We start from the raw sequence: 19,641 nt of genomic DNA on the forward strand, positions 1-19,641 counted from the left end.
AGCACATACCTCATATGTCTATGTTAATTGTTCGGCGGGCGCAGTAGAGGGCTCAGAACGGAAGAAGCGTCAAATGGTTTTTGGGGGGCATGTCACCTTTAGGAAGCCCCTATGGTGCCAGAACAGCAAAGAAAAACCACATGGCATACCATTTTGGAAACTAGACCCCTTGGGGAACATAACAAGGGGTAATGTGAACCTTAATACCCCACAGGTGATTCACGACTTTTGCATATGTAAAAAACAACAACTTTTTTTTACCTAAAATGCTTGGTTTCCCTAAAGTTTTACATTTATACAAAGGGTTGAAGCAGAAAATACCCCCCAAAATTTGAAGCCCAATTTCTCCCGATTCAGAAAACACCCCATATGGGGGTGAAAAGTGCTCTGTTGGCGCACTACAGGTCTCAGAAGAGAAGGAGTCACATTTGGCTTTTTGAAAGCAAATTTTGCTCTGGGGGCATGCCGCATTTAGGAAGCCCCTATGGTGCCAGGACCGCAAAAAAAAAACACATGGCATACCATTTTGAAAACTAGAGCCCTCGGGCAATGTAACAAGGGATTAAGTGAACCTTAATACCCCACAGGTGTTTCACGACTATTGCATATGTAAAAAAATATATAATAATTTTTACCTAAAATGCTTCTTTTCCCAAAAACTTTACATTTTTAAAAAGGGTAAAAGCAGAAAATACCCCCCAAAATTTGAAGCCCAATTTCTCCCGAGTACGGCGATACCCCATGTGTGACCCTTAACTGTTGCCTTAAAATACGACAGGGCTCCAAAGTGAGAGCGCCATGCGCATTTGAGGCCTAAATTAGGGATTGCATAGGGGTGGACATAGGGGTATTCTACGCCAGTGATTCCCAAACAGGGTGCCTCCAGCTGTTGTAAAACTCCCAGCATGCCTGGAGAGTCAACGGCTGTCCGACAATACTGGGAGTTGTTGTTTTGCAACAGCTGGAGGCTCCGTTTTGGAAACCGTGGCGTACCAGACGTTTTTCATTTTTATTGGGCAGGGGAGTGGGGCTGTGAAGGGTATGTGTATATGTAGTGTTTTTTACTTTTTATTTTATTTTTTGTGTTAGTGTAGTGTAGTGTAGTGTTTTTAGGGTACAGTCACATGGGCGGGGGGTTCACAGTAGTTTCTCGCTGGCAGTTTGAGCTGTTGCAGAAAATTTGCTGCAGCTCAAACTTGCAGCCAGATACTTACTGTAAACCTCCGCCCATGTGAGTGTACCCTGTACATTCACATTGGGGGGGACATCCAGCTGTTGCAAAACTACAACTCCCAGCATGCGCTGACAGACTGTACATGCTGAGAGTTTTAGTTTTGCAACAGCTGTAGGCACACTGGTTATGTATCACGGAGTTTGTGACCTTACTCAGTGTTTCAAAACCAGTGTGCCTCCAGCTGTTGCAAAACTACAACTCCCAGCATGTACGGTGCATGGTGTAAGGTGACTGCTGGGAGTTGTAGTTTGCAACAGCTGGAGGCACACCGGTCGTGAAACACTGAGTTAGGTAAAAAAAAAAAAAAACTCTAAGTTTCACAACCAGTGTGCCTTCAGCTGTTGCAAAACTACAACTCTCAGCAGTCACCGACAGCCAACGGGCATGCTGGGAGTTGTAGTTATGCAACCAGCAGATGCACCACTACAACTCCCAGCATGCACTTTAGCTGTTTGTGCAAGCTGGGAGTTGTAGTTATACAACAGCTGAAGGTACACTTTTCCATAGAAAAAATGTGCCTCCAGCTGTTGCAAAACCATAAGTCCCAGCATTCCCATAAGGGAATGCTGGGAGTTGTGGTGGTCTGCCTCCTTCTGTTGCATAACTACAGCTCCCAGCATGCCCTTTTTGCATGCTGGGAGCTGTTGCTAAGCAACAGCAGGAGGCTGTAACTCACCTCCTGCTGCTGCTTCATCGCAGGAAAGTCCCTCGCCGCCGCCGTCGCTCCTGGGGCCCCGATCCCAACATGGACGCCGGGGATCGGGGTCCCCAGCACCCGGGGTCGTCTTCCCGCACCCGCTCACGTCCTCCGGAAGAGGGGCGGAGCGGGTGCGGGAGTGACACCCGCAGCAGGTGCCCTGATTGGTCGGCCGATAATCCGGCCGACGAATCAGGGCGATCGTGAGGTGGCACCAGTGCCACCTCACCCCTGCAGGCTCTGGCTGTTCGGGGCTGTCAGAGACGGCCCCGAACAGCCAGTAATTCTGGGTCACTGAAGACCCGATTGACCCGTAATCGCTGCAGATCTCTGGACTGAATTGTCCAGCGATCTGCGGCGATCGCCGACATGGGGGGGCATAATGACCCCCCTGGGCGATATGCCGGGATGCCTGCTGAACGATTTCAGCAGGCATCCGGCTCCGGTCCCCAACCGGCTAGCGGTGGGGACCGGAATTCCCACGGGCGTATGGATACGCCCTGCGTCCTTAAGGACTCGGAATGCAGGGCGTATCCATACGCCCTGCGTCCTTAAGAGGTTAACCAGTTGCCCACAGCAACCAATTAGATTGCTTCTTTCATTTTTCGGGGCCTGTTTATAGAATTAAAAAAGCAATCTACTTGCTATGGGCAACTACACTACTTTTCCTTCACACAGACATTGAAAACTCTCTGAGTCCAGTTATGAAAGTCGAGAGCAGAGATCTCAAACTCAGATTATCTGGGGGTCACTGGAGGTAGAGGCTAGGTGAGGCTGGGCCGCATGCGCCCCTCACATATAATGCCCCCATCATGCACCCCTCACATATAATGCCCCCATCATGCGCCCCTCACATATAATGACCCCAGACAGGCCCCCAGATAGAGATGACCCCCATCAGGTAAGGCTCTCCAGTAGGTACACAGGCCCCCATATAGATACAGTACTTACATCTCCCTGCTGCAGCCTAAAACGAGCCTTCTTTGCGGGGATGCATGTGTTAGGTGACATCATCACATACGCCACATCTGTGTCTCGGCGTCCTGCGCTGTGGATGCGATGACGTCACCAATCGCGGCATCCCTCCAGGCAGGCTCGTTATAGGCTGCAGCAGGGAAATATAGGTACAGTAGCAGTGTGTGCCGACATGTGTAAAGTCTTCTGGCATTTAGCGCTGCTTGCCCGAAGCAGGGCAAAATGCCTGAAGAAATTACCTGCCTGGAGCCCGGGCCGCAAAATTTCATTCAGCGGGCCGCAAATTTGAGACCCCTGGTCTAGAGTGAGTATACTGATATTGCATTATTATGTGTATAAAGGAGATGTTGGCATTTACAGGTGATAGGTCATTAGGGTAGTCAGCGTAGTATGCTTACAAGAGGGCTCCACAGGACCCAGACAGGGGTTCTTCACAGCATTCAGTGGTTCTGGACTGGCAAAGATGCCTGTCCTTGGGACTTGTTTGGAGACCAGGGTTCTGTAGGAGTGGGAATCCAGAAGTGTTCCCAGATAACTGGTGCAGAAAGTGAGTCACCAGATCAGTGATGTAACCAAGCCTGGTTTGGCTTGGTCTGGCCATTGATTTCATCTCCTGTAATGTTAATGTCAACATCACCCTGTAGGAAATTGATGAGCACCCAACTAACATCCTGCATAGGGTCTGGTCAAAATTATATTAGGGTCCTGATTTCATTTAGGTTTGGTCTAGGGGTTTGGAGTTAATTTAATCTAATTAAAGGTTACATTTGCATTTATGGGTATTAATCACAACTAATATTGATTTTTATTTTAATATTTTTGCGGTGCAGTAGTTTGTAGGAAAAAAAATTATTGGTAGAGGATCCCTAAAATACAAATGTTTTTTTTCCAGGGGCCCCTTAACAATTAAAAAAATCAAAAGACAAATGGCCTGTAGGATAGTGCTAGCATAAAAATACTGGGTTGTCAGTACAGTATTGTGTGACTAGTATATCTGTGTATGTATAGAAGTGCAGCACATATATTGGGGGGGGGGTCATTATACAAGTCCAGCCCTTACAGATGGAGGAGCTGTAGAATAGTTATTTCTCACCTATAAGGACGGTGGCTGCTGCATGTTTTGGGTCATAAGGGCAGCGCCCCTTCCCATCCTCCAGCCTTGTGGTGTCCAGCTTAAACACTGTGTCCTGCAAAAACATGTCATACACATCAGCCAGTGTCCTGGTGTGTCTTCCATAGGTCATAATAATGGTTTATTATACTGATATCCTTGTGGTGTTAATACTTCAAAATGATGCAACACATAGTTTAATAAAAATAACTAACAACTTCTTTGTATAGAGCAGTCGATATGAAAATCAATTCTAATGTCAGAGAATTATCTTTGTAAGTACTCTCCTTTACATGTAACGTTGCTTGATTTTTGTACTTTGTATTACCATTGTTCAATTACCTAACCTTGAAAAATGTAATAAAACTTTTTGAAAAAAAAATAACATTTGTTTGTCCTTCACCACAGGCACAATCTACAGGCTATGTCATCACAAACATGGCTACTCACATCAGTGCGCTGTCCCACGTATAGGAAGCCACAGGCTGGGTGAAATGCTCCCGTCCCACAGGTGAACAGGTGAGTGCGGTTATATAGCTGCAGGACTTTCACATAGTTCACACATTCCAGCTGCAAAGGAGAAAAATATAAAGAGTCTGCAATGTCACAACTTGTACAAAATGCCAATTTACAAGCACTGAGACCCAGCTGGTGCCATATACAGTGTGTGCATCCCTCCCCCATGTCTCACACATAGCCTTCATCACTGAGATAACTGGCATACCTTACAGAGGAAGAGGACTCTACTGCTATAGAAGAGGAGGGGGAGTCATACCTTCAAGCTGGAATTCACTAAATCACACTTTCTCTCCATACTTGACCCTGAGTTCTCACCCCTGCAGATTAGCAATACAAATCTGTGCACAGTCAGATATTCTTCTGCAGAGAATGCAGGGGGTTGTGACTCCAATATAAAAACCAGCTGATTCCTAACACTGCTCCTGTGTGACCAACAGGCAGTAAAGGTTCATTCACATATGTCCAGCAATCTGGAGCCAACCTAGGCAGGAACTCCAGATGCAAGAAGCTCAATGCATTGTAGTGTTGAGCGGCATAGGCCATATTCGAATTCGCGAATATATAGACGAATATTCATCATATATTCGCTAAATTCGCATATTCGTAATATTCGCGCTTTATTTTCGCATATGCGAATATTCACGTGTGCGAAAATTAGCATATGTGAAAATTAGCCTATACAAAAATTAGCATAAGCGAAACTTCGCATATGCGAAAATTAGCATATGCAAATTTTCGTATATGCGAAAATTCGCACGCCAGTCTCACACAGTAGTATTAGAGCCTTCATTACACCACACAAGCTGGAAGCAGAAAGGGATGATCACTGTGATGTGTACTGTGATAAAAAAAAAAAAAAAGAATATTGGTAATTACGAATATATAGTGCTATATTCGCGAATATGCGATATTCGCGAATAAAATTCGCATTGCGAATATTCGCGAGCAACACTAATGCATTGCACCAATTGTCCGCTCCATATGCAGCAATAGGACACAATAACTAAGACACCTCACTGCATTTCTTTGGCCTAGCACAAGACAAGTGTCACGATGCCGGCTGGCAGGTAGTGGATCCTCTGTGCCAGAGAGGGATTGGCGTGGACCGTGCTAGAGGATCGGTTCTAAGTCACTACTGGTTTTCACCAGAGCCCGCCGCAAAGCGGGATGGTCTTGCTGCGGCGGTAGTGACCAGGTCGTATCCCCTAGCAACGGCTCAACCTCTCTGGCTGCTGAAGATAGGCGCGGTACAAGGGAGTAGACAGAAGCAAGGTCGGACGTAGCAGAAGGTCGGGGCAGGCAGCAAGGATCGTAGTCAGGGGCAACGGCAGAAGGTCTGGAATCACAGGCAAGGAACACACAAGGAACGCTTTCACTGGCACTAGGGCAACAAGATCCGGCAAGGGAGTGAAGGGGAAGTGAGGTGATATAGGGAAGTGCACAGGTGTAAACACTAATTGGAACCACTGCACCAATCAGCGGTGCAGTGGCCCTTTAAATCGCAAAGACCCGGCGCGCGCGCGCCCTAGGGAGCGGGGCCGCGCGCGCCGGGACAGAACTGACGGGGAGCGAGTAAGGTACGGGAGCCGGGGTGCGCATCGCGAGCGGGCGCTACCCGCATCGCGAATCGCATCCCGGCCGGAGGTGGTAACGCAGCGCCCCGGGTCCGTGGAACCGACCGGGGCGCTGCAGTGAGGGAAGTGTAGCGAGCGCTCCGGGGAGGAGCGGGGACCCGGAGCGCTCGGCGTAACAGTACCCCCCCCCTTGGGTCTCCCCCTCTTCTTGGGGCCTGAGAACCTGAGGATCAGACTTTTGTCCAGGATATTGTCCTCAGGTTCCCAGGACCTCTCTTCTGGACCACAACCCTCCCAATCCACTAAAAAAAAAGTTCTTCCCCTGACCTTTTTAGAGGCCAAAATCTCTTTGACAGAGAAGATGTCCGAGGAGCCGGAAACAGGAGTGGGAGGAACAGATTTAGGAGAAAAACGGTTGAGGATGAGAGGTTTAAGAAGAGAGACGTGAAAGGCATTAGGGATACGAAGAGAAGGAGGAAGAAGAAGTTTGTAAGAGACAGGATTAATTTGACACAAAACTTTAAAAGGACCAAGATAGCGTGGTCCCAACTTATAGCTCGGGACACGGAAACGGACATATTTAGCGGAGAGCCATACCTTGTCTCCAGGGGAAAAAATGGGAGGAGCTCTTCTTTTCTTATCTGCGAATCTCTTCATGCGAGAAGAAGCCTGTAAGAGAGAATTTTGGGTCTCTTTCCATATGGTGGAAAGATCACGAGAAATTTCATCCACAGCGGGCAGACCAGAGGGCAAGGGGGTAGGGAGGGGGGGAAGAGGGTGACGGCCGTACACCACGAAAAACGGAGATTTGGAGGAAGATTCAGAGATTCTGAAATTATACGAGAATTCGGCCCAAGGTAGAAGATCTGCCCAGTCATCCTGGCGGGAGGAAACAAAATGTCGTAAATAGTCACCCAAGATCTGGTTAATTCTCTCTACTTGTCCATTGGATTGAGGATGGTATGCAGAAGAAAAATTTAATTTAATCTTGAGTTGTTTACAGAGAGCCCTCCAGAATTTAGACACAAATTGGACGCCTCTATCCGAGACGATCTGTGTAGGCAACCCGTGAAGACGAAAAATGTGTACAAAAAATTGTTTAGCCAACTGAGGCGCTGAAGGAAGGCCAGGAAGAGGGATGAAATGTGCCATTTTGGAGAATCGATCAACGACCACCCAAATAACAGTGTTGCCATGGGATGGGGGTAAGTCAGTAATAAAATCCATACCAATCAGAGACCAAGGTTGTTCGGGGACAGGTAGAGGATGAAGAAAACCAGCGGGCTTCTGGCGAGGAGTCTTATCCCGGGCACAGATAGTGCAGGCTCGCACAAAGTCCACCACATCAGTCTCTAGAGTCGGCCACCAATAGAAGCGAGAGATGAGTTGCACAGATTTCTTGATGCCCGCATGACCTGCGAGATGGGAGGAGTGACCCCATTTGAGGATCCCAAGGCGTTGGCGTGGAGAAACAAAGGTCTTTCCTGGAGGAGTTTGCCTGATGGAGGCTGGAGAAGTGGAAATCAGGCAGTCAGGAGGAATGATGTGTTGAGGAGAGAGTTCAATTTCAGAGGCATCTGAGGAACGAGAGAGAGCATCGGCCCTAATGTTTTTATCAGCAGGCCGAAAGTGAATTTCAAAATTAAATCGGGCAAAGAACAGAGACCACCTGGCCTGACGAGGATTCAGCCGTTGGGCAGACTGGAGGTAGGAGAGGTTCTTGTGATCGGTGTAAATAATAACTGGAAATCTTGATCCCTCCAGCAGATGCCTCCATTCCTCAAGTGCTAATTTAATGGCTAGAAGCTCTCGATCCCCGATGGAGTAGTTCCTCTCCGCCGGAGAGAAGGTCCTGGAAAAAAAACCACAAGTAACAGCATGCCCGGAAGAGTTTTTTTGTAGAAGGACAGCTCCAGCTCCCACTGAGGAGGCATCAACCTCCAATAGGAAGGGTTTAGATGGGTCAGGTCTGGAGAGCACGGGAGCCGAAGAAAAGGCAGACTTGAGTCGTTTAAAGGCGTCTTCCGCTTGAGGAGGCCAGGACTTGGGATCGGCATTTTTTTTTGTTAAAGCCACAATAGGAGCCACAATGGTAGAAAAATGTGGAATAAATTGCCTGTAATAATTGGCGAACCCCAAAAAACGTTGGATGGCACGGAGTCCGGAGGGGCGTGGCCAATCTAAGACGGCAGAGAGTTTATCTGGGTCCATTTGTAGTCCCTGGCCAGAGACCAAGTATCCTAGAAAAGGAAGAGATTGGCATTCAAACAGACATTTCTCTATTTTGGCATAGAGTTGATTATCACGAAGTCTCTGAAGAACCATACGGACATGCTGGCGGTGTTCTTCTAGATTGGCAGAAAAAATCAGGATATCGTCCAGATATACAACAACACAGGAGTATAGTAGATCACGAAAAATTTCATTAACAAAGTCTTGGAAGACGGCAGGGGCGTTGCATAGACCAAAGGGCATGACCAGATACTCAAAGTGTCCATCTCTGGTGTTAAATGCCGTTTTCCATTCATCCCCCTCTCTGATGCGGATGAGATTATAAGCACCTCTTAAGTCCAGTTTGGTAAAAATATGGGCACCTTGGAGACGATCAAAGAGTTCAGAGATGAGGGGTAGGGGGTAGCGGTTCTTAACCGTGATTTTATTAAGACCGCGGTAGTCAATGCAAGGACGTAGAGAGCCATCTTTTTTGGACACAAAGAAAAATCCGGCTCCGGCAGGAGAGGAGGATTTACGGATAAAGCCCTTTTTTAAATTTTCTTGGACGTATTCAGACATGGCAAGAGTCTCTGGGACGGACAGAGGATAGATTCTGCCCCGGGGTGGAGTAGTGCCCGGGAGGAGGTCAATGGGACAATCATAAGGCCTGTGAGGAGGTAGAGTCTCAGCTTGTTTTTTGCAAAAAACGTCCGCAAAGTCCATATAGGCCTTAGGGAGACCGGTTACATGAGGAAGCACAGGGACACGGCAAGGTTTACTGGGAACCGGTTTTAAGCAGTCCTTGGAACAAGAGGGCCCCCAACTCTTGATCTCCCCAGTGGACCAATCCAGGATTGGGGAATGGAGTTGAAGCCAGGGAAGTCCAAGAAGGATTTCAGAAGTGCAATTGGGGAGGACCAACAGTTCAATCCTCTCGTGATGAGATCCGATGCACATTAGAAGGGGCTCCGTGCGGAAACGTATAGTACAGTCCAATCTTTCATTGTTTACACAATTGATGTAGAGGGGTCTGGCGAGACTGGTCACCGGGATGTTGAACTTGTTGACGAGAGAGGCTAAGATGAAATTTCCTGCAGATCCAGAGTCCAAGAAGGCCACAGCAGAGAAGGAGAAGGCAGAGGCAGACATCCGCACAGGCACAGTAAGACGTGGAGAAGCAGAGTAGACATCAAGGACTGTCTCACCTTTGTGCGGAGTCAGCGGACGTCTTTCCAGGCGGGGAGGACGGATAGGACAATCCTTCAGGAAGTGTTCGGTACTAGCACAGTACAGGCAGAGATTCTCCATGCGGCGTCGTGTCCTCTCTTGGGGTGTCAGGCGAGACCGGTCGACCTGCATAGCCTCCACGGCGGGAGGCACAGGAACAGATTGCAGGGGACCAGAGGAGAGAGGAGCCGGGGAGAAGAAACGCCTCGTGCGAACAGAGTCCATATCCTGGCGGAGCTCCTGACGCCGTTCGGAAAAACGCATGTCAATGCGAGTGGCAAGATGGATGAGTTCATGTAGGTTAGCAGGGATTTCTCGTGCGGCCAGAACATCTTTAATGTTGCTGGATAGGCCTTTTTTAAAGGTCGCGCAGAGTGCCTCATTATTCCAGGATAATTCTGAAGCAAGGGTACGGAACTGTACGGCATACTCGCCAACGGAAGAATTACCCTGGACCAGGTTCAACAGGGCAGTCTCAGCAGAAGAGGCTCGGGCAGGTTCCTCAAAGACACTTCGAATTTCCGAGAAGAAGGAGTGTACAGAGGCAGTGACGGGGTCATTGCGGTCCCAGAGCGGTGTGGCCCAAGCCAGGGCTTTTCCAGACAGCAGGCTGACTACGAAAGCCACCTTAGACCTTTCAGTGGGGAACTGGTCCGACATCATCTCCAAGTGTAATGAACATTGGGAAAGAAAGCCACGGCAAAACTTAGAGTCCCCATCAAATTTATCCGGCAAGGATAGTCGTATTCCAGAAGCGGCCACTCGCTGCGGAGGAGGTACAGGAGCTGGCGGAGGAGATGATTGCTGGAGCTGTGGTAGTAACTGTTGTAGCATAACAGTCAGTTGAGACAGCTGTTGGCCTTGTTGCGCAATCTGTTGTGACTGCTGGGCGACCACCGTGGTGAGGTCAGCGACAACTGGCAGAGGAACTTCAGCGGGATCCAGGGCCGGATCTACTGTCACGATGCCGGCTGGCAGGTAGTGGATCCTCTGTGCCAGAGAGGGATTGGCGTGGACCGTGCTAGAGGATCGGTTCTAAGTCACTACTGGTTTTCACCAGAGCCCGCCGCAAAGCGGGATGGTCTTGCTGCGGCGGTAGTGACCAGGTCGTATCCCCTAGCAACGGCTCAACCTCTCTGGCTGCTGAAGATAGGCGCGGTACAAGGGAGTAGACAGAAGCAAGGTCGGACGTAGCAGAAGGTCGGGGCAGGCAGCAAGGATCGTAGTCAGGGGCAACGGCAGAAGGTCTGGAATCACAGGCAAGGAACACACAAGGAACGCTTTCACTGGCACTAGGGCAACAAGATCCGGCAAGGGAGTGAAGGGGAAGTGAGGTGATATAGGGAAGTGCACAGGTGTAAACACTAATTGGAACCACTGCACCAATCAGCGGTGCAGTGGCCCTTTAAATCGCAAAGACCCGGCGCGCGCGCGCCCTAGGGAGCGGGGCCGCGCGCGCCGGGACAGAACTGACGGGGAGCGAGTAAGGTACGGGAGCCGGGGTGCGCATCGCGAGCGGGCGCTACCCGCATCGCGAATCGCATCCCGGCCGGAGGTGGTAACGCAGCGCCCCGGGTCCGTGGAACCGACCGGGGCGCTGCAGTGAGGGAAGTGTAGCGAGCGCTCCGGGGAGGAGCGGGGACCCGGAGCGCTCGGCGTAACAACAAGGACTACTCCAAGGCAATTATAAGAGGCAATTACCATTGCTGGCTCTAAATTAACATACAGTACATACATAAATGAATGGGGAATTGCAATGTCTTATGTGGGACATGATATCATTTCCTGCACATCAGAAATAACTCTTCTCTTCCATCTCCTGCACCTTTATTTGATTACATCCTACAAACATAAACCCCAGTAAACTCATGTATGGCTCAGAAAGTAAACATGCTGATGATTTGGCCACAGTGCATGCTGGGAAGCTGGGGTGTGGGCTGATCTTTAGGGCAGAGAATGCTGTGATAAGTGTCACCTTGCACAACCTAAGATTTTAGTTATAGCTTTGTCACCAGCAGATAGGTCTTTATTTTTATGTAAACAAAGCTGATTCATTGTATAATAAAACATTTTTTTACTTTCTTATATACTTTTTGTGTCAGTTCCTTACTAGTTTCAAGACCTATGCCTGCATTTAGAGCCAGAGGTGCAAAACTCACCCTACTAATTACCTGTCACATGTGTATTGGTTATTTCAAAAAGAAAACCTTATGATCAGGATTGTTCTTATGGACTTCGAAAAATAATTTATCCCATTAACTTACAGCAACCAAAATCTTTGGAAATTGTGAAAAACTGATTAATTGCAGAACTTGTCACTATGCAATGAATCATTTTTCCTTACAGAAAACTGGATGTACCCTATTGTGAAAGCAGTAAAGGGCGACACTTATTGTGGACTCACATTTATGTCCTTTCCTGCCCAGTTGCACTCTTCTCTCCACTCTACAGGAGCGTGCCACGGAATCTGCAGTAAAAAAAGAGATGGCATATGGGTTGCACATAGAAACATTATATTATCAAGATGTTATTCACACAGTGGAATGTTTTATCATTGATCTATCTTTCTGAGTGTATAAAGAAAATCCAACCAGTTACATGCCTTTCATAAAATGCTATGGGGAGAGTCATGTAAAAGTACTGGGAGCTTCAGTCATACAAAGTACTATAAGGTATTATAAAGGTATTCACCACAGCATGGCATTGTCCAGTAGTGAGCATCTTATTCCCATAGAGGTGGGTGTCTACACTGAAAAACCAACTCAGGTGCTCAGTATTAGTGTATCTGAGTAGGGGTTTGTTACATGTTGCACTTACATTGTGGTTTTTACTACAATAGTACTACAATGCAAATGCAACTGCATTTGAACACAACCTAAAGCAATAATAATAATGAGTTAAGCTGTTCTTACCACAATCTCATTCTGTGTAATGTTATCCAGACTCAGCGAAAGGAGATAATTCTTCCCACCCACAAACAGACGGCTGCGCTCCTCATCCAGTAACAGAGCATCAAAACAGCAAGAGCGATTGATAGTGTACGTGCGCAGGCCGTGGAGCGACAGATCTGGGGGAGACAAAGACTGGATGATGAGGAAATCAAATTAGTAATGCTAGTGAAAACCTGCAGCTCAGACTTTTGACTATAGTAATGGGTGTCTATATCCCACCGCCATATACAGGGGTAGTTCTACAATGTATTCTGACCATAGCCTCTGGTTTCCCTGCGGCCCCAGTTCTACTGTGTGGGGCTTTCAATCAATGTTTGGATGCTTCCTTGGATAAATTGTGGGGCGTGTGTGCCTCTCCTCCATCTAGGCCCACAGGCTTAGCTCAGGAAAAAAAAGAAAACCTGCAGCTCAGTCCCATGATAGAAAATGACAAGTTTCATTGAAATCTGTGTCCAGTAACCCAACTATAAGGGCAGTATTGGCTGTCTCTGTATGTTTTACTTTTTTAAAGGTTAAATCTCCAAATGGTTCTCAGTAAATATATAAATAACATTGTGCTTTTACCTTTTAAGTACTGATCCCCAATTATATCAGGTAACATACAGAGCTGCAATTGCACTTGTGCTGTTAAAAATTTTTCATATCAACTGGCTCCAAAAAGTTAAACAGATTTCTAAATTACTTCCATTCAAAAATCTTAATCCTTACAGTACTTATCAGCTGCTGTAAACTATAAAGGAAGTTGAGTTGTTCTTTTCTGTCTGACCACAGTGCTCCCCTGCTGACACCTCTGTCTGTGTCAGGAACTGTCCAGAGTAGGAGCAAATCCCCATTGCAAACCTCTTCTGCTCCGGACAGTTCCTGACATGGACAGAGGTGTTTGCAGAGAGCACCGTGGTCAGACAATAAACTCAACTTCCTCTGGAGCATACAGCAGCTGTAAGTACTGGAAGGAATAAGATTTTTTTAATAGAAGTAATTTACAAATCTGTTTAACTTTCTGGCACCAGTTGATTTGAAAAAAATAAAAATAAAATAGTTTTCCACCGGATTATCCCTTTAAGCTTTGCAGACTATTTCATAACCTACTCTATACTTCTGGGGTGATTTGTGGAAAATGTAGTTTTGGAATCAGGCATCCTACAGTGTGTCTTGTGTTGTTTTGTTCAATAACATGGCTCCTGTTTTAGCACCAGCTTTCCTAAAGTCACAGTTAATAGTCTTTTAGTTTTTTTTTGTTTTTTTTGGAAAGTGTCATTTAAAGGTCAGAGGTTAAGTGCACACGGCCTGCAAATCAAAGAGTCATTCAGGATGCTGTTTTATTCCTCCAGTGCTCTCAATAAGACGAATGAGGGACAATTCCCCCCTACAGTTCCCAACTACAGTGATTCATCTATTCTAAACCACTTGAAATTACCAACAATCAGCAAAGAAGAATTGTAAAAAGTAAATATAATCCTGAAGTTGCCCTCCTCTATTGTATTGTTAAGCACTCTCATTTTTGTGTCTCTGTGAGAAAGCTGAGTGACAATCCATGCATTGGAATTCCCACTTGCTCCAGCTTCACCAGTCCTGAGTGGCAAATTCACCATCGGTACTAAGTAATATTGAACAAGAGGATGGATCTTGTTAGAGTTGCCATTTGTGAGTTTAGAAAAGCTGTGTGACCATTCAAGTGGTCACCGTAATGGTGTCCCTATTGCTTTTACACCCAGCTTTCTCAGAGATAATTAAGTTGCTGACTGGAATTTTTAGCATGATAAAAGATGACACAAGGATTTATATTCACAAGAATTTTCTTTGTAGTGGTGCTTACCGTGATAAGACAGTTTCAGGCGAGGGGTGACTGTGCTGTTCCCTTTGACACCCCAACAGAGCAAAATGCAGGTCAGGATGTGACTGTGGAAGACTCTCATCTTCAAGGGACAGGTGGCTCACCAATCTGCAAAAAAGCCAAGAGGGCGGTTATAGAGGAGCTGGAATATAGAAAATAGTATTATTTCATCTTAGATCTGTGGTTAATCATACATTATGGGGTTATTCATTCATCCTGCATCATGCAAGCCCCCCCCCCCCCCTCCTGTATTACACCACATAGTATCTAGCACTGGCTGATCGTATCTGCCATGTGGCCCAGAGCCAATGTCCTCCCCATCACAATACATCCCTGGATGCTCTCCAGCGGAGGATTCTCCAGCAGGACATGTTTATATTCTTACTGTCTTATCGGGGTAGTCACCTGTAAACACATGCAATGATTTTTCATGGGATCCACCTAATAAATAGGATTCCTTAGGGTATATTCACACTGTGTGGTTTTGATGTGGTAAAAATACATCAAAACTGTAACCAGAAAAACATACGGTTTTACCATGACTTTAAAGGGAAACTTACAAATGGACCGACCCCACTAACCTGGTGGTTAGTGAGGGTGAGCCTAAGTAAAACAATGGATTTCTTACCCCCAATCCGTTCAGTTGTTCCAGAGATGTAGCACAATCTTTCAATATACAAATTAACTCTTATCTGCACTGGAGGCAGGTTTAAAGACTATCTGCACTTCTGATGTCATCCCCTGGGTCCCGTTCACGCTACCTCGCTTATCTAAGGGAAGGAGATGAATCTTGATAGTGCAGATAGTCTTTAAACCTTCCTGCGGTGGAGTTAAGGTTTCATTTTTGTGCTATATCTCTGGACCAACTGAAAGGATTGGGGTAACACCCACTGACCACTTGTATAATCAGGTTAGTGGGAATGATCCATCTGTCAGCTTCCCTATGAAATGGCATGTTGTAATTGGTAGCAATGGGGTAATTTGTAGCCAGGTTTTTGCAGGTGAAATGTAAAATGCACCAAACCTGCACTATGCAAACACACCCTTATTTTCTTGGTCCATCTGAAATACTTTACATGTCATGGTTATTGTGATACTTCGACCTGATGAGTTGTACACTTTGACCTCTAGTTTACATTACATATCCACATTCACACAATTTCTATCCATCAGAGAAGAGGTGGGAATGTATTTTTAAATAATAGAAATAAAATGGCAATACGCAACCATACCCCTCCCTGAATGTAGGCATGACAAGCAAAATGAATACCTCCATTCTTTACACTGCAGGCTGTATTCAGCCTGCAGGTTAAAGAATTCCATGTCTAAACACATTAAATAAGTAAACCCTTTAAAGCACATTTTCCATTAGACCAAATGTTCCTTAAGAAGTATTCTATGATTTTGAGTCATGCAGAATGAACATATAGATACAGGTGATTGACTACACATAGGCACTGGTTTCCTGCTTTCAGCCATTTAAACTCCACAGGGAATATTTATCATTGTATTTAGAGTTTTTTTTTTTTCCTTTGGCGCGTGAAATGTTACATGCGTGTCTAAGCACTTTTTTTTTTTAGCTGAAAGCAGAAACCTGCAAACAACCTTTCAAAAGTCAATTTCAGTTTTTATTTTGCACTAGTAACGAATTTGTGCGAATGTTGCACAAGAAGACGCAAACCCCTCAAAAGCAAATGTACACCAGAGCTTTATCTGGCTTACAAAACTGCCTTTGGATATAATCGTAGTGACCTAGGGGCCGTCGGATAAGTAAAATACCACATAAACGAGAATATTAGTTATACATTCATTATATATACATCAGATTGACATAAAAATTCTATCCAACGTGTTTCTCCGGAATTAAATATTATACTGTAGTTCTTCAGGGATTAACACTGTAACAAAGAACAATAAAAAAAAAAAAAAAAATACAGTCCCATAGTAAAATGTTGATCCATCAGCCACTGTTCACAATAGAAATACCGTTTGTGCAAATTCCATATAAATACCTTATGCGGTATATGCGTCATTCAAAACCAAGATGGTAACCACATAAAATGCTAAATTAGAAGTTTAGCATTGCAACCCTATAATCGGCCTTTATAGGATGAATTAAGAAAAAAGAAATGCCAAGAATCTACGTGATGAACAAAGATGATCAAATCACCCTTATTATATCACTTTATTATACCACCATAACAGTGGTCCAACAAAATTCGAATGTACTAGAAGTTTTGATAGTTTATGTAGTATTGATGCATATCTTCCTGCTCAAAATGTCTGATGAGACTGGACGGAATGACACTGTCAGAGTGTGTAAACTCCTATAAAAAATGCAGACTGTTGATAAATAGCTTTACCAAATGTTGCTGGAAGTTAGAGTCCTGGATAGCAGTGAAAAGGTCAGGCAACTGATAATGGCCAGACTCATTCTTATGGACCAAGTCCGTCCAGAGAGAGGGTGGCAGGTGCTATTAGCAGTGTACAGAGGTGATGAGCAGTGCACTGTGAGAGCAATGTTTTTGATGGTTTTTTTTTTTACAAGCATCAGTAAAGGTTATGCTTTAGAGTTTCAAAACTACCTTTGGACAGAATGTTGCACAAAATGTCACAAGAGTAGAAAGCTTACAAAGGGATGTACTAATAATCAAGTATACAAATAGGTACCAGCACCATATTTATCACATGCCATGCACCATTTAATACGTTTGATGAACATATACATTTCCACACCACAAATTAAAAGTGTAAAAAAAAGTTTACCTACACCAACCTTGATAAATCCCCCCCCCCCCTCAATGGGCCCATTGCCAGTACACCACTGTGTATGTCAGCATACCTTTTTGACAGATTTGGGATGTATACCAACAATGTACTGGTACAACATGATGTGAATCCAGCCTGTGATGTAATAGACGGTACAAGATACATTTTTGGCTTTTCGGTGAAGATAACATAAAGATGTCCATTTGTAAAATGCTGACTACCATGGGTGCTCAACCTTTACAAAAAGGCTGGAGACCGCAGCAACTCAACTTCATTCATCGTAACCTATTGTACGTTACACACACACCAAGAAATTCCAGAAAAGCTTTCATATAATGAGGAAAGCTAAGACAGGGGGGCAAAAACTGAAAGAGATAATCAGATAAGGTGACATGGATAACGGGAGTAAGTTGGTGAGGTTAAAATGTCCCTCATAGATTTGCGATCCAGCAACATGATATGGAGTTAGGGCAGTATTTACCCTGCTACTTCCAGATAATCAGGAGACAAGAAAAGGGAGGGGGCAGATGGAGAACTTGAGCTTTTGAAGAAATCTCAATATTAGTTTCAAAGAGAGATTCCCTTTTGATGTCCTTGTGAAGTTTAATGGCTACCTGGCGGGAATCCAGCAATTATTTAACCCATCTTTATTAGTGCTGCATGAAATACAAAAATATGAGCAGACATCTTTGCAAAGATTAATGCAGAACTGAGAGAGTGCAGTCAGTGGCCTGAACCCGTAATTAATGACAGGTGAAGGGGCCAGATTAACACCTAACACGATTACTGGGTCCAGGGAGTAGTTACAAGGTTATATAGACTTTTCTGTGACCATTTGATAATACAGAATATTTACTGAGTCCTATTGATACCAGATTAAAGGAATTTTGAACTATATTATGTGTACACTGTAGCTGCTGCACGCTTTACTACATACACGTATTATGAGAATATTATCGTACAGCATGGTGGTTGATCTAATTCCCCGTGTGACTTGGTTCTGAATTCCATAGAGACACTCATACTGAAGGATTCAGGTTCTGCCATAGCTTAGAACCTTTTATTTATGTAATTTACGGATATAACAAGCTATTGTTGTTGTCTGTAGCTGACGTCACATAAAACAAGGGGGTCTTTATGAGTATAAAATAGCGGTCACACAGTACGTATGTGACTCCATGACCTCACATGAGACTGTGTGTGTGCTGTGCTGAGATCAGGAGAACAGTATTAGCTGCTAATTCCTCCATCTGCATTATTTCAAGATTAGCATTTCCCAAGAATTTTTTTAACTTCTTTCCTCAGAGCTGGACGATTATGAAAATTCCACAGATTGAAAAACCTGCTTGATGGATTGAAATCTTCTATGCCTAGAAATGGCCCCTCCAGGTCACCGCACCTGAGAGATCAGAGGTCAGGCACATTGCAGGACAGAGGAGGGGGTGAATCTATAGACTGAGGCGGATGATGCACTATTTCCTGGGATCAGTTTCCTCATAAAGGTAATAATTTATCTTATCACCTTGGGCAACAAGTATGTAGGTGAGCGCCCATCACATGATACAGGGACCATTGTTCAGTAACTGTAACGTTAGTGTCCATAGCAGAACCAAGGCTTCAGAGTGTCTAGGGATGTTATCCAGAATTTGAATATTGTTGAAATCCCAACAAATGTGCTAAACATTAACACTTTTTATATTATTCGTAACTATTGATCTTTCTTTTTTATTTTATTGCAACTTAAAATCTTAAATTTGTTCTAATAAACTTGTCAGGATTACATTTTCTCCATCAAATCTACCCATGCATAGAAGAGCAATGGTTAACAAAGGGATCTGTTGCAAATATAACAACGTAACTAGATGAAACGGTGGGTTGAAAAGGTTTTGGCTGTTTCATAAATCAGTGACATCATTTGCAAAATAATTTCCATCACGGATTTGTGCACAACAATGCACTAGGGCACATCTGCGCCAAATGTTTTCTATGTTTCTAAATAGCACAAAATTTACCAGACAAGCAAGAAATGTAAAATATTTCTACAGCTCAGAATTTCAAACTGAATTTACAACATTTTGCTCCAACATTTGATTTATAAATATGGAACTAGTTTGTGATAAAATCCTGGAGTGAAAACTGTTAACACAATGAAAATATTACAACAATGGTGTCTGGATGCTTAACAACCACAGTGCACCTGCTGAGTATTTACAGAACAAGAACAGGTTGCGGCAAGAATAAGGAACAAAAAGGACTGTTTAATTCACAAGGTGTCGTCTGTGATGTCGATGGGCTCAATATGACAAACTCCCACAAGTGTACGGAGGCAGCAAAAGGTATGCCATTTTCTTAAAGGAACATAAGTAAACTGTGTACGCCTTGTATATGACACTACAGTGTCATCTATGCTTTCACTATGTAGTGTCAGAACAGTGTGGTGTGATACATGCTCAAATACAGAGAATTTACAATGAAAACACAATGTCAGTGAAACACCCACACACATAAATACAGTATGTGCGATAGTAGTATAGGT

General features: G+C 44.8%; 1 protein-coding gene and 1 long non-coding RNA gene across 4 annotated transcripts in view; one reads left to right on the forward strand and one right to left on the reverse strand.

The window, feature by feature from the left end:
* Positions 1-19,641, forward strand: part of LOC130276182 (uncharacterized) — a 158,810-nt gene that overhangs the window by 81,835 nt on the left and 57,334 nt on the right. The window contains exons 3-5 of one of the 2 annotated variants that reach the window (XR_008845039.1): positions 4,426-4,536; positions 18,411-18,607; positions 19,298-19,441. This is a non-coding gene — a long non-coding RNA (uncharacterized LOC130276182). The remainder of the gene's footprint in view (positions 1-4,425; positions 4,537-18,410; positions 18,608-19,297; positions 19,442-19,641) is intronic. The other variant, XR_008845038.1, reaches the window with a different exon arrangement.
* SEMA3B (semaphorin 3B) overlaps positions 1-19,641 on the reverse strand; it is a 60,296-nt gene that overhangs the window by 17,715 nt on the left and 22,940 nt on the right. For both annotated transcript variants that reach the window (XM_056525181.1, XM_056525180.1), the window contains exons 2-6: positions 14,319-14,444; positions 12,464-12,618; positions 11,956-12,018; positions 4,468-4,587; positions 4,000-4,093 (exon numbers count right to left, since the gene is read on the reverse strand). In XM_056525181.1, the coding sequence (XP_056381156.1) occupies positions 4,000-4,093; positions 4,468-4,587; positions 11,956-12,018; positions 12,464-12,618; positions 14,319-14,418 (532 nt within the window). In that variant the 5' untranslated portion in view covers positions 14,419-14,444. The remainder of the gene's footprint in view (positions 1-3,999; positions 4,094-4,467; positions 4,588-11,955; positions 12,019-12,463; positions 12,619-14,318; positions 14,445-19,641) is intronic.

The sequence above is a fragment of the Hyla sarda genome, chromosome 6, assembly GCF_029499605.1.
Source record: "Hyla sarda isolate aHylSar1 chromosome 6, aHylSar1.hap1, whole genome shotgun sequence".
Taxonomy (NCBI): Eukaryota; Metazoa; Chordata; class Amphibia; order Anura; family Hylidae; genus Hyla; species Hyla sarda.